Raw genomic sequence first — 26,385 nt, 5'->3', positions numbered from 1 at the left:
ACATACAGCGTAGCTAACTCTATGGATAGAAAACCACCAAGAGGTATACGTATAAAAACCATATCGCATGACAGCGATCCCCAAGACGCGCTACTCTACCATTATAACTCTGTGACGTGTTCGCGATATTTAGGGTCGTGGTTCTCAGTACTTATTAAAGTGGCGAAGGGTCGCTTTCACATGTACATGGGCCGGCGCAGAGCCTATGTACAACCTAGAAGGTGTGCATTCACACATATATAGTGTGTGTTATGTGTGGGTGAGTAAAATTACAGTATGTACAATACGTAGGGCTTGAGTGCATGTACCTTCTAGGTATTTAATTATTCAGCCGTCTCTTGGCTCTCTTTCCCTGTTACTGCTACTGCTGGGCTGGATTTTTCTGTATTCAGAGCAGGTTTACGCCTTACATTCATTCATTTTATTTTTTCCGTGAGAATTTATTGCGTCGTACCGTCTACTTTCACGCATCATTTAAAAATAAATTTTTCATTGATTTTATGTATATTGGAGGATAATATTCACACCACATAGGAGTATTTGAGAGTACTGGAAGGTAGAAATAAAAATTTTTTTGTGAGTGAACCTTTGAAACACAAAATTTTGTAACCTCGTGTAAATCATGTTGCGTTTCAAATTTTAGAGAAATTTATAAAGTTCAACTTTGTCTTCGCTTTTTTGTTCAAAGTTCTTGTAGTTCTCCTTCTCTGCATTAATACTTGGCCACATTATTTTCAACTACGATTGATTTATTTTTAAAATGTGATGGAAAGCTCTTATCTGTCTAATTAAATATAATTTGCTGTGTGATGTTTGCTTTTGCCTTAATACTCATATTTAGAGTTAACTTGAATTGTCACTCCAATAAGGTTATATATTAAAAAAACGTCGTATTTTAAAATAATTGTTAAAGTTTAAGAAGAAGTACGCCTATATTTTTTATAAATTTTTTTTTTAAATCATCAAATGTATGGTTTTTTTAAAGAAAATATAGATACATAAAATTGTTACAAAAATACTTGAAACGTTAAGGGAAATGTGCCCATTAGTGATCCATGTTAAAAAAAAAAATCAGAAAATTCTGTTATAACGAATTAAATATTCCTACAATATCTTAAAATCTTATTTATTACAACTTTTTGTTCAAAAATATTTTACAGATAATGTTTCTTAACTAGGGCATCGGAAAGATAAATCCATCAAAGCTCGTTGAAACAAAAAAAGCTTTTTTTACGATGAAGGAGATGAAATTCAAAAGTCTAAAAATCGGACGGTGATATTTAAAGATTTTAGTACATTTATTTTACATTTATTATTTATATATAACAGCACACAGAATCAGACATTTTATTTAAACGGTACATTTGATCTTTTACATCGTAACACATAATGTTTGTCAAATACGTTTGTAGAAAAATTTTAATTTTGTCTCATACAATGTTTCTTCTGCTAAAAAGAAAAATTATTATATTTTTACGACTCTCTCATACAGCAAAAAATAAACATCTTGAAATTTTTGATTTATAACTATTATCTAATGATAAGCAGCTTGTGTATTTATCTTACACTTCGAGTGCTTTATCTGCTCAATCGACAATTTAAGTAAAGGTTTAAACAAGCAACTAAGAGATACTTGAGTTTATTAAATTTCTTCAACGCATTATGAAACCTTAAAAGCAAACCCATTTAAATAACTATTGGCTAGGCTATACCAAAGTACTGTACATTAATTACACCTTCGTAGTGACAAAAATAAATTTAAAGAGCTGTACTTTCGAAAATTTTATGGTTACAAAAAATTCCTTTCAAATCAAGTATCAATATGTAATGGAAAGTAATAATATTTTTATTCAAACAAACTCTTTATCTATCCCCGAAAGCCTGTCCGTAACATTAAAAACCTCACGTATAGCACTACAGTATTAGAACAAGTATATAGATTAAGAAGAAGACGAAGAATAATCAGCTGGCCGGTCGCCGTAGACGGCGCGGTAGCAGTGGCAATGAAGGTAACAACATCAGAGACAGCAGCTCTAGTCGGGCAGGTGCGTTGAGCTAATGAAAATAGCAAAGGTCCGAGCTTCGGGACGCTTTTGTCCCCGAAAAAGAGGCTAGCCGATCTAGCTCGATCGTACCTTGTCCCCCACCCCCTTCTCCTACAACACACGCTAAGCTGGCCTGCCAATTTCTGAGGTCCCCTTCTTCGTCTATTCTCTCTATACAATATACAACTATCATGTATTGTACACACAAACAATTTTGTGTTGCTTACCTTCGGGAGTCAACCAACCGTGTGAGCTTGCAAGCTCCCACCGTGGCATGAAGCTTGCGACACGTATATTTTTATTCACACATACAAACTTACGTTCATACGTACAGGCACACGATGTGCCACTCGTAATTTTCCACTCTGGAAACTTACGCGTCGAGCTTGCACGAACCCGTCAACTTTTATAGATTATATATGCTACGCCTGACGATGTCGGGCTGATTTATTTTCTTTCGCGCTTCCGATACAATAACAAGTGTACATCGTTGTCGACGTGTATTTTTGGAATAATTGAGACCTAGGGGTTCGTGATTCGCGATGAATGCAGACCCTCTCTTTTTAACACGATTGATTAAATTTATCGCTTGAGCGTTTCGACATTATTTTATTACGTGTTCGACTGTTATACGGTAACTTTCTCACGAGCCACACGCAGCGATTGAATTAAAAATGAGAAAAGTTTGGAATGTAAATATTTTGTAAATTACATTTTTTTCGTGAAAATTTGATTATAGAACAATTAGTTTAATAGAAAAAAAATAAAATAAAATAAAATAACTCACGAATGGGTGTAATTTTTCCCGCTAACAATTAGCCGAAAACTTATCATCTAAAAATACAAAGAACCATAATGTCTAATCGCACACAGGTATGTACGTACAGTAGTTATCTTGTACGCGTAACATACGTGCAATGTGCTCAAATAATCTCAGCTCGCGTAGACCGTTCATCAAGATAACTTAATTCCATAGTCTTGACAGAGCCGCGTCCACAGCGAGAATGTAAAACTCTAGTGTGCAGTAATTGCACCTGACTCTACTTACATTATCGCCGATCTCATACACCTATATATTATACGCACACGCAACCCGATATCAAATTGACCCAAAATTGTACAACTCATATACCGATCCCTTGACAATGACTAAGGACAACCCGTATAGTGTAACAGCACCCACAATTTTCCTTAAAAGAAGAAAAAAAAGTCTCGTCAATGGTTTAGTAGAGTACATAAAGGTGGAGGCGCGTACAGGAGGCAACGAAACATCTCGTAGGAGCGGGAGCGCGTATAAAACATAGGTAGTAACAAAATACACATGGGTCATGCGCGCACGCGATGGCGTCTTTCCCTATTACATACAGTATAGGCTGTACATGCACCTAGTTTTAATCAGTCCTTACACGCGTATCATACAAGTGAAGTTGACGCGCATACATATACAGTATATAATATAGTATCGACAAAGCCCCCGACACATATGGGTACATACCCCTTACCCACGTAATACACACACGTATAACGTATACCATTGTCATCGTATACCTATATATACCCAACAACTCATCATCGGCGAGTACATGTGTCTATATATACGCGTATATATGTGAGAGACCGAGCGAGATGTAGGCATTGCCCACTACCACCAGTGTATATATATACATATGCACGCAGCCAGAGAGAAAGAGCGAGCCTTCCCCCGGGTCGATAGAGCCGCGCAGGCAGTCCTCCTTCTGATGCGCCACGCGAGACTGCCGCTGCTCGCGCGTTCGCCGTCGTCGCCCTCCAACTCCTAGAGTCGACGCGGTGCGCCGCAGTTTCCTCTATCTCGCTTTGCTCACCTACTTCGTTCGGTCGAGTGTGACAGGAGGAGCTGCAGATCGGCACGCGCTTTAATCAGCGGTGGGTCCTCCGCTGGTACAGGTGTCCTGCGGAGAACCGGACACCCGCCCAATCACATTCCAGTCATCCGTCGCGACTCCTCGAGTGCGGTATACGCGAAAGAAAAAAAAAAACAGTGCTCTCTCTCTCTCCTCGCGGGTGTGTGATTTTTTTTCTTTTTTTTTCCCCCCCTTCCGTATCAATTGACAACGAGGGATCGCTGTGGCGTTGGATACGTCGTACGGAAGTAAAAAAAATAAAAAAAAATAGTAAAAGAATAAACGAGGGAGGTGTACACATCATCCCCGTTAATCATGGACGGATCGGCGTGCACCAAGGACGCGAACTCGACGGCCGGCAAGGGCTCCGGCACCCCACCCCTATGGACCGTGCTGCTACCCTGTAAGCCGCAACAACCCACACACGCACACTCGTACATATACACCTATCACAAGGCTATTGACAATTGTCGTTTAGTTTATTCGATCTGTGACCTTTTTTGTTGGGCATGTATGGGTATACGCGCGTTTCAAATTTACGGTCAAACTTTTGGGAATGTGTACGAGAGTAGGGAAAGCAGTGGGACGCGGCTGTAGGTCACCATACGATATACACGTACCGTATAATTTACGCATTGTCGAACTGGGATGTTAAAAAGAGCTCTCGGTACATAGATTTGTTTCCTGCTCCTTAGAATCTCAGCTGTCCGGGGCTCGTGGTAGCCAGTAAAAAGCAAAAAAGCTCTCGATGCACGCCCATATAGAGCCGCGAGAGCTTCTCGAATGCATTGCACAGTAAGAGAGAGAAAAGGTACAATGGACGCGTATATACCTGTATCCATTATCCTGCGGATATGCGGGGAGTAGCTGAACATAGATTTCCCAAAACAAAGTCGTCGTTTTTTTTTTTTTTTTTTTTTCTTTTTTTTGTTCGCTAAAAGTACCTGCCTATGTATAGGGACGCGTATACAGAGCACAATCTGTACCGTATATTGCGCGATTAGGTACGGTATATGAGAGCAGAAAAGTTCATTGCGGCATAACACCGCCGGGGGAGAGTCCATTATCAGTCGGGAAAGCTCCGTACGTCCTGGCTTTTTGTTTGTTGTCTTTTTTCCCCCCGCAGTGAAAGCTCCGCCGATGCGAGACTCACGGGAATATAAGTAATACTGGGCTAATAATTATACAATAGGCGCCAAGGTAGAGTAAACATACTTTGGTTGCCACCTCCAAGTAATATCTTCTATACGTGAACAGACCTTTCGATCATTGACCACATAGTCTCAGCATCGGGTAATATAATATATACGTGCATAGGTGTGGCGTTAATACAAACGTATGCAGTAATTACATTTTCTATTTTCTTATATCTAAAAAGTACATATTTATAATATGAGTATTATTTTCAACTGCCCGGGATGGTCGCGTTTCAGCTCTGAATACTCGCAAAAATGCGCTCTCTCTTCTTCTCTTTTTCTTTGCTTGCGAACCAACTGCATTATGGTATATTTTATCACGAAGAATCACAGGCATGCATTACCGTGGGTAGTTACGTGTATACTTACTATCTGCGAGCTGTGATTTATACACGTATACGTAACGCGCATAGTCGCGGACTTTTTTTTTTTTTCTTTCTTTCTTCTCTTTCATCGTGTCGTTAAAGATCTTCGAGACAAAGACATACAGGTACTCGCATCCTATATGTTTCCGTGATTTCGACAATTTGCCTCGGAATTTGTTTGAAGAAGATGGAGCACGGAACCGGTTGGAGGAGACGCGTCCTGCAGTTATTGGCGTTTCGTAACGGCAAACGAGAGATGGATTTACGTGCATTAAAATTCATTACTGAGGAAGGGATTATCCAGTTTTGTTGCTAAGCTAATTTATGATGAAAGCGGGACGTGCTTTGCTGCTGATTATAATCTCACCGAGTCAAATAAAACGTAAAGTCCAACGAGCTTGCGAGCTTTTTTCCCCGCGTCTCTGGCTAGTATGGCTCTTTATAAAAAATTCGGCTGCGGAAGTTCCGCGTTTTCGCCGGTTCGCTGAAAGACTTTTCCCTTTCTCTCGAGCTTTTTGTCCACTCTGCAGAGGCTTAAGGTCGCCGACCTCGAGATATGCACCACTACATGAAGCGAGATCCACCTGACCCTAAAAAGGGACGACGCGAAAGCTCGGACGAAGCTGTCCACTCGTGTCATATTATTACTTTTTTTTCCTCCACCCGCAGTAGGTGTATGTACATGGCCTCTACCGTTCAAGTATCTTTTTTTTTTTTTTTTTTTTAGGGTAAAAAGAAATCGATACAAAAAGCTTCAAGCTTTAATTCGCAAAATATAACATTTTCACAATTGCATTAATCATCATGCATCAAGATTGTTGCAATTTGAGAAAATAGCATAGATGGTCGTTAATTTGCATTTGTTTAGGGTAATTTTATTTCGTAAATAAAAAAAAATTCACGTTTTTCTTTCAATTAATTGTCGCGTGTTACTATTTCAAACGGTATAACTACGTACTTTTACCACGTCTGCTTGTGTTATCCAACGAGGCATCGATCGAGGTTGATTAGCGCCCCGTGAACCGATAATCAATTTCAATTTGGCGTACGTGTGTGCAACCGAGTAATTCTTACGGCTCCTCGGTAAAAGAAATTGAAATTGAATTAGCCTTGAAAAACCAAACTTTTATCGCTACACATTTTCAACCTCAACAAGCTATATAATAATATACTAACCTACCGGGTAGAAGTTGATTTTACATTGGGTGTATACATGCACCTGATGTCATTTCTCCGGCAGGCGACACCCGATCCTCGATCCTGTTATGCTCGAGAGGCGTTGGCGCAAGTATACATTTATATATGTGCACACATGCGCGCGCCCAGACATTGATTGTAAATGTCATTGAACTAACGAGATGAAAGAAAAAGGGCAGCCACAATATATCGCGTCCGTTCCCCCCTCGACGTGTGGTTGCATTGCGCCATGCCCGTCTTTAATTCTTTCACGGTCAAACGGACTCTCTGCGTGTACGAGCTGTAATTAGCAACGCGATATTACAACTTGAAAAATTCATCGCCTCGATTCCGCGAGTGTCGAGTGGACGTTCTTCTTTGCAACGTCAAGCACTCGATTTCTCAAAACTGATGTATATACATACGCGCGCTGTACAGAGAGTCAGCGAGAGAGTCATTCATCGCGAGAGTGATGTGTTTTTTATATTTGCATACAGAAACACTCGGGTCGTGCGTGCATCGCGTGCGGAGATCGATACAGTTCTCTACAGTCCATGTAGATTTTAGGCTTCATTTATCCCGGTAACAATAATAGCACGCGGTTCTTTGTGGATTATTATTATTTTTTCATTCCTATCGGAGAATATTTTATCGATCGCTCCGTTCTTGGTCTTTGTTTCGCGGTAATTCGCAAATTATTTATTATTGTTCATTCTAAATAATGTTTACAACGTGTTTTTTTGTTCAAAAATGTTGCAGTTTTCATGGCAATAATTTCTGGTCAGATAACATCTACTTATATTTCCATTAAAAATACCAAATGAGTGTTGTATGTATACCTACACGTGTTATAAATCTAGAGTTTTCATTGTTTTTTTTTTTTTTGTCGATATCGTGACATTTTTACACACAAGTATGTTTGGCGAGTACAATGCGTTTTGAGGCTAGTTCGTTTGAAATACTGTTTTTGAAGTAATAACCAACGCAAAAAATTTATGGTAAATTTATCCACTTGACATTTTCAACGTGCAATTTTTGTAATTGAAGCCTCACAAGTCAAAACTGCCGGTGCATGTTTTTTAATGAGTCTCAAAGCGCTGGTGATGCAAATGCGCTACAAATATCATGCAAAGTGTCTATACACGTGTACACGAGTACTTATACTCGTGTCGGGTTGAATCATGTACTTGCGTTTACACTATGCCGAAAAGACTTTTATTATGACCATGTCGATGCGATATTAATTGTATTAAGTATCGTAACAGTAAAAAAGCAAATCTTGAGATAAAACCTTACCAATATTTTATAAATGTTTTTTTTATCTCTCATGCAAGTTTCCATGAGTATTGATTTTCCATACACTGGCGCATCGGCCGATGCGCACACCACCACCGCCCGTCCTCGTCGGGTTAATAATGTATAAGCGATAAAGATGCGCGACCACAACAAATATAGGTACTCCAAGCCATAGTTTCTCCTTTAGTGCAAAAGTTAGGTATGTAAGTACGCAGCAAAAAACCGTCACGATAGTTAAAAAAGCCGTGACTACTGTGCGCTACACGCTGTTGAAGTGTATATTTATGTACTTGACATGCATATCGTCGCGAGGCGTCCTTCTCGCGCTCCACCTATATCAGCTGCTAATAACTCGCAGCTCCTCTACGTTTGAGTTTTTTTTTTTTTTTTTTTTTTTTTTTTTTTTTTTTTTTTTTTTTTTGCTTTGTCTTCCACTCCGCCCACGCTCGCGCGCCTATTGTCCCTACTTTTTAATCCACGCTATCTGTGCGAATCTCTTCGAGAGTCATCCGCGAAAGTTTCCGCTCCAGCGGTGCGGCTCAGCGGTTTTTTCTGACGTACAATATCGGATATCCTTCCGTTTTGCCCTGGATTTCATTTTTTTTTTTTTTTTTTTCACTCTTGAACTCTCAGTCCGCGCATTATGTGGCCTGTCCTCGTTCGAAATCAAAGTGCAAAAAATTAGTTGGGAAACGAAAGTATGTTTATCATTCGTCATTGCCGGAAATTATGTAAATTATACATTTAGAGCACCAGACGGCGTATCTTATCTGCATTAGTTACGCTATAGCTTTCCATACTGTACTCAGTAAACGTGTACTGCCTTACTTCTATATGCATGTGCATCGAAGCTTGTACCTCTCGTTACAATTTATTTTTCCTCCGACCAGATTAGAAGTTCTTCGTTTACACGCATATTTTTTTTTTTTTTTTTTTTTTTTTCACTTGACATATACCAAAAACACGAGCATGTTCATGGGTGACGGATACTAATACTAATTTGGTATTTGTATGTGTTATTTGCAGATGCATGGTTTAACCCAGAAAGACTGAATCCAAAAGGTGAGTACGCAATTGATTACACTAATGATTAACCTTTGCGTCGATTCCTGAAAATGTTTAGCCCGCGATATCTCATTGACCATTTACGCGATTTGTTAAATGCGGGTATTATACTATTTAGAGCGATGATTTCACTACATGTTTATAGTTATGGTCGTACGAATAGTTTTTCTATCATAGAATTGGATTAATAAATAATGTTCGTTGCGATGAATTGAAACTTTTAAAATTATTATTTTAAATGTGTTGTGTCTACAAAAGAACTTTACAAAAAAATTATCTCTATTGAAATATACAGTAAGATACAGTGAGCACCAGGTAAACAGACGTAGTTCAAATTTTTATTTATTTCTGTAACATAAAATTACTAAATCTTTGAGATTTATGGGGGCAAAATAGCGGCTCGAGAAGACAGGTATTAGATCGATTCTTTGAATGATTCATTAAATCGCGGCTGATAATATTTATGTACTTTTTTAACACTAGCACTCTGAGATAAGCGATATAACAAAAGTTAATATACTTTTTTTTTTTTTTTTTTTTTTCTAAGCAGAGATGTGAAAAATTATACTGTATTGTGTAAGAAGTTTTTTTTATACACATGGTAAAAATTATCACGTAATGATACTCAACATGAAGTACATTCTTACTTTCTTCAAAGTTAAAATAATTTTTGAAATATTTTTTTTTTTTCAACTATAATACTTGAGTTTTAATGATTACCACTAATTATTGAACATCAATCAAATTTTGTAAAATTCGTTCGTATAGAATGAAGCATTTTGTTGAGCACACTTTCTCTAATGTAACCTAGCAAATATTTAAATTTAAACCCTTGAATTAGAAAATCTTAGATAAGTAAAACATTTATATCTTCGACACAAGCTGGTTGTACTATTCACGCGTTAATATAATCATAGACCAGCGTAGAACTTGGGCGCATTCCTACTATATTCGTCACTGGCAAGAGAATTTACCTGTTAGCACCACCTGTTTCAGCAGCTCAAGCCTACGTCTATTTTAAAATATACGCGTCGCTATAGCTCTTTTTCCAATAATCCCAACACCCTCTGATGTACGTATCATTCGATCAGATGTTGTAAACCGATGGATCAGGTTTTTTTTTTTTTTTTTTTTTGGGGCCAATGTTAAAAGTGAAATTAAAATGAAAAAAGAAACTGTCGCACAAACTGCCCTATTCATAGCTGCAGTTGTACTCCGATATTTACAGTCCCCTTCGTCCACTTCTTGTCGCAAGGTTCGTCCTTCAGCGAGTGGTCGTAAATTCACCATTGCTTTCGCCAGCCCATTCAGCGAGACTTACATTTTTCCTCATCTGTTGCACAACAGAACTACAAATATAGGTATACGTCGCAGTCGAAAAAGCGAGCCATGCCCGCAGAGCGACGATTCCCGCCGTCGTCACCAGACCGCAGTGCGTCCAACCTCCGAAAAATCGAGAGAACCCCTACCCAAAGTGTCTACACATCCCGGCTCTCTTCTTCTTCTTCTGGTATGGTCGTCCCTCCCCTTTCTCCCATAGCACTGCAGCCTCACCGTTGACTCGCAGTTTCAGTACCACGTCGTCGCTGCCTCGCACAAGAGCCGGGGGGTTATTCAACGCTCTCTCGCGTCCTCGTGTGTAATCGGTGAATTTCGCCAGTGCGCAATTTTTTACTCGGCCGTTCACGCGTTTGTGTATACACGTTAGCCATCGCATGTATACCGATTTTTTCTTCCTCCACCTCCAAATTTTGCTCAACCACTCGATCGAATTTGTTACATTTGCTTACGAATAAAACAAAACTGTGGCAGGCTCTTCCTCGAGCTTTACTTGTAGCAATTTGCAATGTACAACGCAAGAATGAGGCAACGCGTCGATCGATCGGAGTGAATAATCGCCCGATGTAGAGCGGGACAGCCCTACCGAAAATAATACAGCATACTTATAAACTGCCGGGTCGTGGGCACGAAAAAAAAAAAAAATATACTTGGTTTTTCGTCAAAGTGTCTGTACGGAGCCATGCAAGAAAACGAGGCTCGAGAGGCCAAACGAGAGTAATGCCCGTCGGCTTTGCGGACTTTCGATACCTAAATATAACGTCCAGCCGGGCAGGTCTCTTGGGCTCTCACCGGTGGATGGCTCGTTGCCAGAGCACTTGGTCGGCTGAGCTACCTAACTTTCTGGCCGCGGGTCTTCTTCTTCTTCTCCTGCCTACAATAGTTACTTTAGATCGCCTTATACTTATGTTACGGTGCTGTCCTTTTCTACAGAGCCTCCGGCCCTAAGTTAGCTTATATTATACGCCAGGTGTTCGGTATAATGTGCCTATATACCTGTGTAAAAACGCGCGGGGTGTACGTCCCCTTCCTTCGTTCCTCCGAATTTTTGAGTATAATATAATGTAGGCATTTTACACTTTCGTCTTCTCAGGTGTATACCATTCAACGGGTTTTCTTATTTCCTCCGGTGCAATTGATCGCGGTGAACGTGAAAAAAAAAAATGGGGTTTTCAAATTCACAATGTTTGTGTCGCGATGATTAAAGAAATACAAATCTTAACATACAAGTATAAAAATAACAATCATCCTCGAGAGTAGCAATATCATTTTTTCCGGATGAGTCACGTACGCGCCGAGTTTACCGGTACTGCCGATCGTTGTTCGATACAAATTTCACGCAGTTTTCTGCCGCGCGAGAGGAAGAGTGTGCAACACAAGTACTTATACTTACACGGAGTGATTGTTCATTTCGTCGAGGAGGGGGAGGAAAATCGGTTATATCTCGATCGTCAGTGATAGAGAGAGAAAAAAAAGAGCGTACACATACAGCATCAGCGGTCACCGTCACGTTATACCGATGACGACACCGCTGACGCTTGTATACGTGTACAGCTCAATTAGATCTTCGTGTGGTTGTTCCTTCACATGTGAAGTATATATATAGGTGTGTATAGGCGTGTGCATCGACTGTTTCACATGCGGGCGAGTGTTGTCGAAGAGGAGCATCGTGTACAAATTATATAAAGGTGGTGGCGGTGCTGCTGTTGATTGTGTTGTAAAGTTACAAGTACCGCGCATTGACGACGAGACGCTTTAGCGCTACTGCTCATGAAAATGGCCATCACGAGGCAAGAACGTGAGTACCAGCTATATAAATAAAGCGAATCTTCGAAGCTGGTGTTGTACACGTTAAAAATTCTTTTTAGCTGCTGCTAATTTGTATACGCCTGTGTTCTATTATGTAGATACATACAGCTTTCAATGACTCAAGATGCACGCATGATTGGGTTGTCGTAGATCGGGTCGATGGATCAGCAATAAAAAACTTATAGGTGTTTTTTTTAATTTTTTTTGTTTAGCTGTATCTAATAAGAATATCGGTATCAGATTCACTGAGAAAAAAAATTGACTGGGAATAGTTGGGGTGAGGTTTTGCTCCAGATGGAGATAATTTAGTACCTGATGCCACGAGAAACTGTCGTGGGAAATGGGTTTTAACTTTGATTCGAGATGCGAATATTTGCTCGGACTCTTTCGAGTGTTTGTTTTTAAATATCCCGAAAATAGATCCTATAACCAAAACTGCAAATGATGGTACGTGCAAGTCGACTTGAACTGATTCTAAATTCTTCGAGCAGCAGCATTTCTCATCGATTGAAACAAATGAAACCAATGTTTTTTATTAAAAATGACCATTTGGCATGGATTTTTGGCACAGCCGGCTACATTGTGTATCCTCTGCAATGTGTGCAACAAAACCCTCTTTTCCCCTTGTATTGTATGTATGTTTTACGGGCTCAAAAATGTCGATACATTTCGATTTTTTCATTTTTTTATAAATATTATCTGTTTGTATTTATGTACCCTTTGGTTGACCGAAAAGTCCGTACATAAGCGTGTTGGCTTGTTTTTGTCCCTCTTTCAGTCTCAGAAGTACAATATGCACTGATTCATTGTGATTCTAATTAAGTGGTTCTTACACGCTAGGTATTTTAAAAATTTGAGCAAAAAAGTGTGGAAAAAATTAAACATTAGGGTTTATATAGTTTGGCACGTGTCCCCAAAACATGTGGTATACGCGACTTGCGTATCGCGAATGAGACAAAGCCCCGAATTGTCTCGCACTCGCTTTCTTTGTTTAGGTGATTGACATCAATTTCTTCACTTCTCCCTTCCTTTCGTTCTTTCTGGTACATATGAGCGAGCTTATATTATCCTCTTTTACGTTTATACACGCGTCATTTATGAAAATCACATTCACGTTTTTCCTGTTTTAAATTGATGAGGAGATTATAGGTGTACACCTCAGGTAAAAATTCTACTCTCTCTAGATTCTGATGAAACGCCCTTCAGGTTCAGCTCCTATCAAACAATAATCCAATTAAATTGGGTTCCTACAGTACAGGAGTTTGTAATTAAAGAGTTGATAAACTATAACTCAGTTAATCTCTGGTTATATGGTTGTTACCAGTTCCCTTATATATCTTTAAACCTATATTAGTATAGCATTGATTTTTTTTTTTTTTCGAAGCATTGTTTTAATTACCATCCTTGTAGAGCTGACAAAAAAATCGGAATAACAATGCAACAATGAGCGCTCGGGGTTTTGCCCGGATGCTATAGAAAACCCACTTTTTTTCATACGCGTTACCGTATTATAAATATACTTTGGTTTGATATATAGAGACTCTGAATTCGGCCAGTCGCGTATAATTATTTGTTTTAACATTTTTAGGAGTTTTAAGAAATAATATTGATGGATTACAATGCATTCAAGTTTGATATATTTGACTGCAATATATACTGATACAGTTTCAGATTCATCTATTAAAATTGCAAATCAAGGACATTGTTGAAAATCAGAAATACTATTTCAACACGCTATATGTAGCTATTCGTCAAAAATTATCAATTTTATTCCTATTTTATGTACAATGAACAGCCGCATTTAGCCGTGAGTTCAAGGTCTGTACTATCGTTGTGTCCTGATGCGTAAACCTACTCTAAAAAATTGCCTCCTCGCATGAAACACTCTGTCCTATCGCAATGGTAAGCGAAAAAAAGAAGAAAACTCTCGTTGTATGCCAAAGAACAAAAAGGCAACATTTTCCATTCGAAAAAATTTCAGTTCGTCCACTCTACATATTATGTATTTGATTGCCGCTCTGTTTTCCGCTCCTGTGGAAGAGGAATAAAAAAAAGAGAGAAGGTAATAAAAGTACGCTCCGTTTATATTTTGGTACAATATCACCGCCACAGTGAGCTAAAGCGAGGGTCACACGCGAATATTACGTAAGATAGCCACTGCTGAGATTTTCCTCTACACACGTATTGCATATAAGTAGGTTGTGTATAATAATATATACTTGTACGTGTCTGCGTGATACCGGCTCAGGTTAGCGTCACTTTGGCTCGGCCAATCTAGTCTCTCGGGCCTAATTCATTCGCGTGTCGGCGGCAGCTTCTCTGTGCCGCGCTACTAAATTCTTGGATGCATATCTTATATATACACTTTGAAAAAAAAAGATTATGCGGACGAGATAGAGAATTATTTATACGTAGTACACATGCTACACGTTTACGGTTGGATGCGCCCGGTGCGTTTCTCCTCCGTACGGCCAATCGAATGAGTCACGAAGATAATGCGTTTTATAAATTAAACAACATTTTTCTCGTCTTTTTTTTTTTTGTTTTTTTTTTTGTTGCTACCTCCCGATGTATGTGTATTTTTAAGAACTGAAATATTGATCAGTGGTACCCAAGTGCTTGATTTTAACGCGTGCAATCTTATGCAACTGTTCGCAACACCGTAACGACCGACACCCTGTATTTGTACAGCCTTTTTATTATTTTTCATGTAATAAAAATGCATTTAATCAAACAAAAATTTATTTAAAAACAGAGGCACCCAAAATGTAAAAATCTCACTCTTGAAAGGAAAAAAAAAAAATGTTTTTCCTCAATGATAATAATGATCATTTTGGAGTGAAATTTTAGGAGAAGGAAAAAAGCTCTCTTTCCCATACTTTAACTCACAAAAACTTGGAGTGGCCCTCTTTTCATTTGATTAAATTTTGACCGTATAATATACATTTAGACGCGCGATCGATTACATTAATCAGATCGCGAGGCGAAAAGCGAATTCTCGTTTCGGCCGACCAGTGAAATAATTAGCGAACGATTATCGCCGAGCCGGGACCTTGTCTGGCGCCAACACCATTGTGTCATATACGTGTTCGACGCATATTGTGCATTGTACGGACTGACGGAAATGCACGTGCTGCGCATCCAACCTTGCAGCACTGACAGAGAGAAGCGGGTAACCTACAACCGCGTAACCTTCCCGAAGGTGCATTCTTTTGTACGACACAGTTGCTGCTACCATTATGTGTTTTATACTCACATATATATATATATACACCCAGAAGCTCAAAGAGCCCACAAAGATTCCGCACTATTGTCCATGCGCGTACGTGTACCCTATTTTGGAGCTTGCTTGAAAAAATTTCACTCACTCGTCCTTTTTTTTTTTATTTTTTTTTTTTTTTCAAGGGATGGCCTAACCGGTTATTTGAGACACTACGTATCGTCAAACTCCAATGATTGAAAAACGTAATCAAATGTCGGGTCTCCCACATCGGCAGCCGATTTAGAGCACACTCTCAAAGACGCTTATTCTCGACCGAATCCCAGAGATGATCGCGGAGTTGCTCCCTCATATCGCGATCAGAGTCGGACCTACATATAATATGTAAAAAAAGAGAGAGAGGGAGAAAAAAAAATCGAGCTTAGCTGAACGACGAACGAGTTTGGTGGGCTGCTTATCTGGAGCAGCGCCAGCTCCGCACAGAGTGCACTTGATATGAATTTCTCTCTCTCTCTGATATTCAGTAGAAATGTGAATAGAGAGACGGGGGATGAGCCGTAATTGCACGGATATTATTAGAGGGGGCCCTTGGACATAATATATAGGGCACCGAACGACGTGGAATTCTTTTCAGGGCCCAAGTCTTTGATTCGGCTTCTTGTGCCCTATACTTACATGTATGGTGACTCGTGATTGCGAGGGTCGCGTTTATGGGTGATGCTTCGATTCATCTTCTCTCTCTCTTTTTTTTTTTTTTTTTACTTAAACTAGAGCGTGAATCAGAAGGTACAGATGTGCGCGTCTGGTAATTTGAAACAAAAGACGAGTGAAAATAACGAAAAGCATAGTCGCGCGACCGCGCTGATTTTCGAGACAAAAGTCGAATGCGGAGAGAGATCTAAAAATGCCAGCTTTCTTTCTTCTCTACTTTTTGACTGCTTGTCAAAGGCGATGGATAAAGCTCTTTCTTTTTTTTTTTTTTTTAATGCTTCAGAGCTTTCTTCTTCACTGTAGTACAGCAGCGACAAAAGTTATCGTGCCATTAAAGAGTTTGAAGCTGCTGCGCGACTAGTGCTTTCCAAGGATGACTTTGGGCATATCTTGGGGTTTTTTTTCGTTCCTTTGTTCAGTTTGCACACTTTTGTCATTTGGTATTTCTGTCTCGAAAAATTCCGGGGTTTTTCGATGAGTCGGAGCAGTTTTTATTTTTACTTCAAAGTTCAGCGATAACGTGAACTAGCGCAAGTTCTGCGGTCAGCGATATCGATTTTGCGTGACAGTATATATGCAAGGTTCTTCGACACCATATACTATACAACACCTGCTATAAGCGCCCAACATTATAACATACGGTTTTTCTATATACACAAGGGTGCTGTTGCTATATCATATTCTTTGTTCCGAAGATATAAGTGCGGAAAGTCTTTTCTGTTGATTATTCAACCTCAATAACTATATACAAAAACGAGAACGTATTCTCGTATAAAATTCATTTAGTTCAACGCGAAAATATGTGTACACGTGCATAGTTTGTGGAGGAGTTGCGAGGAAGAGGTATAACAATAAGTGTACGACACGGGGGAGTTGCTCCGACAACAAAATCAATAACAGAGATACCGCGCACCTATACTTGTACTTGTGCGCTTCGTCGTTCAAGTGCATTATTTCCGCGTCTGAGTAGTGAATGCAGCACTTCAAACGATGAGATTTTCACAAAGATAAGAATCTCAATTCATCGGATTTTTTTTTTCTTTCTCTACCGGTTCGATTGCAATTAATTCTGTATCGAAAATTTAAAATATACCTCCTAATTGTACCTACCTGCTACGTTGAGAAAAACAATTTATAAATATTAGTGTACTACAGAATCGTAATCTGGTACTATTCCGTGCTGTAGAAACTTTTTATTTACCATTTACACAATAATTTTTGTTTTTTTCCCAGCAAATAAATGGTAAAAATGAGGTTGCCAAAAGTAAAAAATTCTTAGACGGTGGGATGATACTCAATTAATTAAAAAAAACTTTTTTTTTTCAATGTAGATGATAAGTACCTACAAGATGATCGTAAGTGTCATAAGTACCATCTCACGCAACTTTGTCGACAGAAGCAAACTAAATAAGCTGTAAGCACGACTCGTCGGATAACGCATAAAAATAACAGCCGGTATAGGTGGTGAAAGCAAAACGTGTACTAGTCAAGTTCTGGACGAGCGCAACCTTACCGATCCTCAGCGCGTTTCGTAACACGCCCCGAGTTTTCAATGAAGTTACGACACACCAGATCAAGATCAATCCTCGATAATGACCTACGCTATCGAATGGTTCTTCAGCGAAAGTTTCAAAGTCGGAATGTCACCCAGTGTAACTTTTACACACGGCAATTCTCGAACTCGTGGCGGTTGGCCACTTGGCATTTGATAAATTACTACCGAATGCTACTTTGTTCGCTCTATAATCTTGCGATAAGATAAATACGTCACTAATCGCTCCGCGGTTTCGAAAAAATTGAATTTTAAAAAGTCCCAATGTCTAATCGAACGTGGTATCGACTAAATTATAGCAATTTACTTAGCTCTGACGAAATACACTTGTAATTTCGTTTTCGTGATAAAAAAAACATCATTCTTTTAACGATAAATAAATGCGAAATGAAATCTGTGTTTCTGCAGATAAATCGAGCAGCTTCCCTTTTCGAATCGGCAAGGCCACTTTTGCTGGTCGGTGCTGCCACCTTTATACTACGGAACTTTCTTTCTTTCTTCCGCTTCTGCTGTCTTTTCTTCTTCTTCTCGGCAAGTTCCCCTCTGTTTCGCCTACCGCAGCACGCAAGCGCTCCAAAAGAATCATCAGCAAAAAAGTCCTCCCCCTGCTTGTTTGCGCTTTTTTTTTACCCCTCACAGTGTCGTGCATTGGCTTCTTTTGTTTATTTTTTTTTCTATTGTTTCAAGAATATATATAAAACCACTTAAAATTAAATTGTACGTAATGTAAAAATAATGATTACATGTTAAACGATCGCTAATACTGATACGGCTATACGTGGAAAAAAAAAGGCTCGACAGACTATCTGTCTGCCTGTACTTCATTATTTTTTAAATATCCTACCGTCCACGTATACAAGCATAAAGATGTAAATTTTTTTATAGATATACTTATAAATACTGTAGCAATTATACAACGAAAATACAAGTACAGCTCTTTTAATTTATTCCGCTCCAAAATATACTTGTTTCTCGCAACACCGTTGGTGGTACATAATATACCGTGATGCTCGACGGTATTACGGTTGCCCTACTTCGTTATGTATTACGTATATGTATATCTTTTTCTCCGTAACTACACGTAAATACCTAGAAACCTATACATCTTCAAAACTTCCCCGCGTGTGCACGCATCAGCATCATATACATAATAATTATATATTGGGGTGCCAGTGACCATTTTCTTTGTGCCCCAGCGCATCTCGTCTTCTGCAGCAGATGCAAGCCAATCTTCATCTCTTCCTCGCCTTTCCCCGTCGTATACTTGAGTACAATTATATATTATAGCATTAAAATCTACTGTTGTTTACATTTGTTTACTTTCGATTCGTGAGTACAACTCGTATACCATCTACGTCCCGTAAAAGCTGCCCTTCACATAAGATAAGCGTACGTATATACAGCAAACACGTATACATGTATATAGTTTGCCTGCCCCTCCAAGTTCCTCGTTGCCTCCAACTCGCGCGGGCTCTACACACTATTACTTACACACTCCTCGGTGCTTTCTCTTCTTTTTTTCCCTCTGTATAGGTATACCTGTATATATATATACACTTACTTGTCTCATCCGCATAAGCGCTACACTCGCGGTCGCGACTCATACACCCAGAGGCGTGTATACTCACCACCAGGTCGGTCGGTCATACAGTCGCTCCTCGCCATCAGGGTTTTTTTTTTCTTCTTACGTTAAACACAAGAAGTGTATATATTTTTACAGCTCACAGGTTACCTTAGTCTTGTCGCCGGCGCACTTGACTCGTGACTGTCGCGCCGAGTTGTTATATATAGTGTGTTGCTCCGAGAGCTCAGCAGAAGAACAACCACTGACTGCTCCTGCCTGCAGACGACCACGCTCTTCCTCTTTCGTTGTTTTATATACATCATATACACATAATATATACATATACTTGAGACGTGGTGCGCGTACACTTTATACGTGTAGACCGATATGGTGCAAAGACGCGGTGGGAGGCAAGCCTCCGTCCGGGAGCTGCCTGCAAAAGGACCCGGTGAGTTTTCCTGATGGAGTTTATTATATTCTCCGCATACTGTATACCCACAATTGTTGGGCACAGTGTAGATACAGGGCGTGCTGGTGTATGTTTTATACTGTTGATGATCGATCGTGAAGGTCGCGTGCAGCTTGTTTTATACATAGGTATACGTGTACTTATCTGTGAGGGGAACGAACGAACGTGTTATTTTTACAGGGTAAATCGCATCGAGGGAGAGAGTACAAAAGTACTTATAAGTTTGCATAAGTTATTGCGCGCGCGGGGTCGGGAACATATGGTTGATGACGCACGCACGTACACGGCTATGTGTGTGTGTGTGTGTATGGTACACGTGCACGCGTGCGTTACTATTATTGCGTTACTGTTACATATGATGATGGGGATGAGGGGTAACACTAGGTATTACCTATATTAGAGTTTCGCCGATTTTTTATCGTGGCCAAAATGTATACCAACAATTAAGCCGATTCGCGAGTCCTTTAAAGTTTAAAGGGACTTCCCTGTCCCGTCATCGCCGTATACAGGTACACATGTACCGCTCCCGTGAATTACTATTTCTCTATATGCATAATAATATAGTATATAACTATGGTTGATCGAGCGAAGGTGCTCTGTGGTGCGTGTGTAAAATAATATTATACGAGGTGCAATGTACCGGATGTGTTTTTTCTTTACCGTTACTTTTATTTTCACCCGATGGTCGATTAAATTGTATTTGTTTGAGTATGTATGGACGCGGTGATCCATACTTTTCTATAGATAAATAAATGACGCTCCGTTCGTCGCGTACGCTTTTTTACTGTATACGTAATATATTGTGACAATGTAATCGAGATAATTGACATGTTTCGTCGGAAGAAAAAGACCCGTCAAGTTTCCGTTCAGCTATAGCTTGTCTTTATTGCAGCCGTTTGCTCCTCGTATTTGTCTATAACAGCAAATAATCCGCTTATTAATGTATAGGCTCTCGTCAGTGATGTAAAGGTAAAAGTACCGTCTCTCGAAAATTAATCAATGTATAAGAGTAAGATACCTAAGCATTCTACATCGATATGCCACGAATCAGTTCTCCCACCTCCATGTGTATCGAGAGTTGAAAAGAAAAATCGAGATGATATTAAACAAGTACCGCGCTTATTGACATATTAAACGTGCAACAGCAGTTTCGTGTGTTTTTCGTGTAAAAATGCGTCCATACTGTTGATCCGCCTATGCATTTAATGTGTGAGGGTATATACCACGTACGCACAGCTCAGATACCTGTATAGGGATGGATACCGGTTTTTCGGAGCGCGGACTTTAATATTGGATAAAAGGCTCCGAGTGGTATGTATGTATGTGTACAGGGGGGCAACCAGACACCGCAGCTCTTCGTAGCTCTTTTTTCCTTTTCTCCTTTCTTTCTTTCTCTGCAGCGCACATCCGTAACTATGTATCTATAGGGACTTTCCCTTCCTTTGTTCCCAAAAGGAGTAAGGTAACATTGCGCCCTGCATTTGGATCGGTCTTTTAAAAAAAAATCCTTTCTGGTATCGTTGTGTAGCTGGCCAAGAGCGAACGTTTTGGGAGAGAAATCTCGTCGAAGACAACACTTCTTTCTGATAAGCGCTCCGTCCTATCTGGCAGCTTTGCGTATCGTAACCCACTTTATCATAGAAAAGTTGAGAGAAAGCCAGTCTTTGGATACCCAGCTATGGATTTGCGACATAACGATAATTCAGTGTGCAGTCGAAAAGAGGAAGAAAAAAAACCTGCCACGTGAACGAAAGAGAGATTCGTCGTTGGTAATCGCTGACGCGCGATGTCATGTTTAGTGTGCGCCGTGAGAAAAAAAAAAAAAAGTCGACAGTAAGCATATATATCCCGTAAATCAATTTTCACGCGTTTGCCACAGACTCGAAGTGTAAGGCTAATTTTTTTCTTCTCGCACTTTGCACGCTATGCCTGGGTTTTTTTTTTTTTTTAAGTGGTGTCACTCATACACCCACGCAGTAAGTCGCATCGCATAGTGTTGGTGCGCATTTTTATTCACGAATAAACGAACACGCCCGATCGCACCGTATCGTCAAAAAATTCGTAAGCCAAGGTCGCCCTCGCCTTACATTTACACACCGTTTGTGTTTGTGAGTCTCGCTGTTGTCTGTTGTTTGATTGTGTGTATCTGCCACGGCGACGTCGCCGACACCCACACACGAGTGTCGGGTATATATATAAATAATTTAATGCTTCGCTCCGCAAGTGCTTCATCTCTTGACGACGAGGGGCGCCGCCACTGCCCCGCGCGTCTTGTCCCCTATACCGTTTGTCTCAACGATTTGGGAAAAGGCGGTGAATCATCGATCGATTAATAACTGCGTTACTTATGGCTAATCAACTGTATGTTGTGTTTCACCGTATTACTGAAATGCCGTCTCACCTTTCACCCTTGGCACTTTCGGCGTAAAGACCTCCCGAAAAAATACCACTGCCTACCAATGTTACGATGTAGTTAAAAAAAAAAAAAAAGAAAATAATAATATTTTTCCCGACAAAACGCGCTCACGAAAAACAAAAAACAAAAAACAAAAAAAAAACAAAAAAAGAGAAGGAAAACAGCGCGTACGTAGGATCTCCGTGATTTTTGTATTCCCCGCGACTCTTCTTCGCGCGAGAGTCCGCGTGGCTATTATTAGCAGCCGGATTCGATCTCGCGTGGATACTCGACCGAGCCGCTATTTGGGACGCCCGAGAGTCCAAAACGCTAAAATAAGCACACACGCGCCGTCACCACCGCCGCCGGCGTTTTCATATTTTCGTGTGTGTGTGTGTGTAAGTACCGTCATTGTGTTCATTATTGTTAAACGATCATTGGCCAATTTCCCGATCTAATAGTTTTTTCATCACATCATACCCCTCCGGGGCCTCGAATCAATTTTGATGATTTTCTTTTCCGAAAACACCATTTTCTGAATGCGCAAAAAGTCAACGACACTAGAAAACCAAAAGAAAATGAGTAAAGGAGCCGACCGACAGTAGAAACACTCTTATTGTATATAATTATGTACGTGTCGATGATTAAAAATTAACGCCACGCACTCGAAAAATCAGCCGGAACTGCGTGCGGCTGCTCTTTATCTTTGACTTTTTTTTTTTTTGTTGCCAAATATGCGTATCGTGTACGTGAAAAAAAAAAAAAAATACCCCTACACGTAGTGCACCGGCAGCCGGGTGATGTCAGTGTTTTACCGTATACGTGTATGGATTACGTGTTCCATACTAATTGATTTTTCGCCTCGACGCGCGCAAGCCGACCCGGCCGCCGGTTTATTCGCTCGCCAGCCGACGAACCGAGACGACGTTTACTACGCTTCCTTTGAGTCTTTGTTGTTATTCTTTTTTTTTTTTTTTTGGAGCTGGTTACAAGTTCAAAGTGTCGCTCATTGTGACTCTTTTTTTTTTTTCACAAGTAAAAAGTTCGTGGTTACAGGTGTAGTTTAGCCGGTGCTTGGTGTTGTATCCTCGCTAGATTTGGGATTTCCAGTTTTCTTTGAAAAGTATATACATGAAGTTATCTCTCTCTATTTTTTTTTAGTTCTATTTTATCAAACGTGTACAAAGTGAACTCTTGCCTTCCAACGAATAATTTTAAGCGTTAGCCAGAATTACGTCTTCTCTGTCCAATTACGCGTATATGCACCAGTGTAAATTTAACAACGTATATGATAAGTTTTTAGCCATACGATAAAAAGCGAATTTTCCGATGCGTTGTTGACGCAGGCGTAAGTAAAAACGAAAATTGTTTTGATTTTTCAGTGGCAGCGTTGATCTACTGGCGCGATCCCAAAAAGTCGGGAATCGTCTTCGGTGCAAGTCTCATTGTGCTCTTGTCGCTGGCCTACTTTAGCCTGATCAGCGTGGTGGCTTACATATCCCTACTCACTCTCACCTTCACCGTAGCTTTCCGCATCTACAAAACTGTCCAGCAGGCCATTCAGAAGACGTCAGATGGACACCCGTTCAAGTAAGTCCATACCTTCCTTTTTTCTTTCTCCCAGCTCTAACAAAACTTTGCTGAAATATAGTTAAAAGCCGCGAGGAATTGTTAATTCGCTCATGCAATTAAAGTACATTATCTTTAAACTGCTGGTCCGTGATGATAATACGTTATAATTTAAAGCAATTTTCACTCGATGACCAGTAGACTAATGGCTAATCGTTTACTGTACAAATGCACTTGTGTATAATTATATCAAATATTTTATCATCAAACTTTTTCAAAAGTTTTCAAAGACGACAAAACGTAATTAGATTACCAAAAAAAAAAAAAAAAAAAAAAAAAAAGAAAATCCTCTGCTTTGTGCGTGTGTAGAGAAATTTGAAAGCTGCGTAAATTGCTACAATGATCCTTGTGTCCTTACAGAGATCTTCTCGAGCTTGAACTCACACTACCCACCGAGAAGGTGCACGAGGTGGCCGACATCGTCGTGGCCAGCGTCAATGGGGCTCTCAAGGAGTTGCGTAGGCTCTTCTTGGTTGATGACTTTGTCGACTCTCTCAAGTTCGGCGTCTTGCTCTGGTCGCTCACGTACCTTGGCTCTTGGTTCAATGGCATGACGCTCATCATCCTTGGTTAGTATCCTCCAAAGTTACCTTTTGGATTTAAAAATTCTTATCACTAAACTCAAGTGTGAAAATTGTTGTGTTGCAGGAGTCGTTGCTCTGTTCACGTTGCCCAAGGTTTACGAAACGAACAAAACACAGATCGATGCGAATCTAGCTCTGCTTCAAGACAAAATCAACGATATCACAGCCAAGTGCGTTAAACTTCATACTTGATTTATTGTTTACTCCCGTATTTTTTTACAAAAGCTGTCCAACTAACTAAGGTTTGTTTGTTTTGTTCATAGGGTAAAGGCTGCGCTGCCCATTGGAGGCAAAAAGGCTGAGCCATCAAAAGAAGAGTAAATAAACGCCAGGACGAGCGTTAAAATCGTTGCAGAGCCACGCGAAAGTAAGGATGAGCGAAGTATCTTAGAGACGGAGTGAAAGACGGCTGGGAAACGAAACAAAACAAAAAAAAAGGATGTCGGGTGTCGCGTAACGCCCCAGGAAAGAGAGGAAACACAGACACACTCACTTATCATCACAATCATCGTAGAATCGCCGATTTTATAAAAATGAACTGACTTGTTGCGAGTATAATATGAGAAATAAAATAAAAATTTTAATTAGAGTGTGAGAAAAAAAGAGATGAATAAATAGACAGATTGTAAATAACGGATCATTGTTTTACTTCAAATCAATGTTGGATATAATACATATATCAAAATGGTTGTTGTTGACACAGAATAAACTAGGTGATACAATTTTAATTGTTTGTTGTGTGTCAAAATAACAATGATGTATCGTAAGAGAGATTTACCCGAACACTGGATCAAAATAAATGAATAATTAATAATACCGAAAGTTCGATCTAGGGTCGAAATTAAATAACATACAGCTTTACGAGGTCGAACAATCGCGAAACACGCGCATCCTTTGATATAAATGAAAAAAATAAAGATATCCCTAAAATAGAATGAAAAAAAAAAAAAAAAAAAATTTACAAAAAAAGAATATAACTCAAGTAACATTTAGTGATTAATTGTTCGTTATTGTGATGCGATGGTGACGAATTTATATAGCGAGCTACAGAAGAAAGTGCGACAGAACGACGTCTACGGAGTAAATGAACAAATAAACAGCGAGTAAAAAACAAACCAAGATTTCATTAAATGATAATAAAAGTAACGAAATAACCTATCGTTCTATATTGGACAATTATAAATGTATGATTGTCATGACCAAGATCTTACGCACTTTGGGTGTTTCCCTCCCAATAACTGCACGTACACGTAGAGCGTGCATCTTCCCATCCCATCCAATTCCCTTTCGTAATACATATGTGCAATCACGTTCGTTATCCTTTTTTTTTTTTTAAGAAAAAAAGAGAAAAAAACCAAATCAATGAAATAAAAAATATGCAGTAAGTGTATTATGATGAAGTAAATGAAAAAAAAATTAATAATCTAGTATCTTAAATACTTAAAAAACAATGGGGAGCATATAATCCATTAATCGCATTACACCGTTCACCAGCATTCTCTCGCATCATCTCGTTTGCTACTTGAATCACTCATCATAAAGAAGAGTCTATCCTTTTTTAACTGTAGAAAATGTTGTTGAGGTAATCATTAATCAATTAATTAGACTATATGCACGGAAAAAAGCTATCAATGTGAAAATGTTTATTGCATACGGTGTTGTATTGAAAGTCGAGACAAAAAGAAGGGAACATAAAAGGGGTCTCGTTAATGAATATTTTAAAAGTGAGAAGGAAAAGAAACGGAGTGTTATTTACGTATCGAGAAAAGTGCTTGTCGAAATTGTTTCTTTTTTATTGTTAGATCTTAAGATATAATGTCTAATAATCAGCGATCCCTCGTGTTTTAGTTGTTATATAGTATGATGAAGAATAAATATGAGAATTTAATGAAGGAATTATTGAAATTATTATTATTATTATTATCATAATTGTCTCTTTGAAAACGTTGAGGATTGCGAAATATTATTGCTATTGATATTATTGTAATTACACATCTAATATATATAAGAGAAGTATATATATAAATATTAAATTATTTCAAAAATAAAAAAAATAACAATTTATATTGGTATGTATGTGTATATAAA

At 39.3% G+C, this 26,385-nt stretch overlaps 1 protein-coding gene across 2 annotated transcripts in view; it reads left to right on the top strand.

Annotated features, from left to right (window-relative positions):
- Rtnl1 (reticulon) overlaps positions 1-26,193 on the top strand; it is a 42,322-nt gene extending 16,129 nt beyond the window's left edge. The window contains exons 2-6 of one of the 2 annotated variants that reach the window (XM_014363099.2): positions 8,988-9,023; positions 23,467-23,674; positions 24,074-24,282; positions 24,362-24,467; positions 24,561-26,193. In XM_014363099.2, the coding sequence (XP_014218585.2) occupies positions 8,988-9,023; positions 23,467-23,674; positions 24,074-24,282; positions 24,362-24,467; positions 24,561-24,618 (617 nt within the window). In that variant the 3' untranslated portion in view covers positions 24,619-26,193. The remainder of the gene's footprint in view (positions 1-8,987; positions 9,024-23,466; positions 23,675-24,073; positions 24,283-24,361; positions 24,468-24,560) is intronic. The other variant, XM_014363100.2, reaches the window with a different exon arrangement.
- Positions 26,194-26,385: the final 192 nt, after the last annotated feature.

The sequence above is a fragment of the Copidosoma floridanum genome, unplaced genomic scaffold, assembly GCF_036245765.1.
Source record: "Copidosoma floridanum isolate Cflo_tuat_1 unplaced genomic scaffold, Cflo_Japanese_pri ptg000013l, whole genome shotgun sequence".
NCBI classification, from domain to species: domain Eukaryota; kingdom Metazoa; phylum Arthropoda; class Insecta; order Hymenoptera; family Encyrtidae; genus Copidosoma; species Copidosoma floridanum.
Note: the sequence above shows the minus strand (reverse complement) of the source record. Positions and strands in the feature narration are given on the sequence as shown.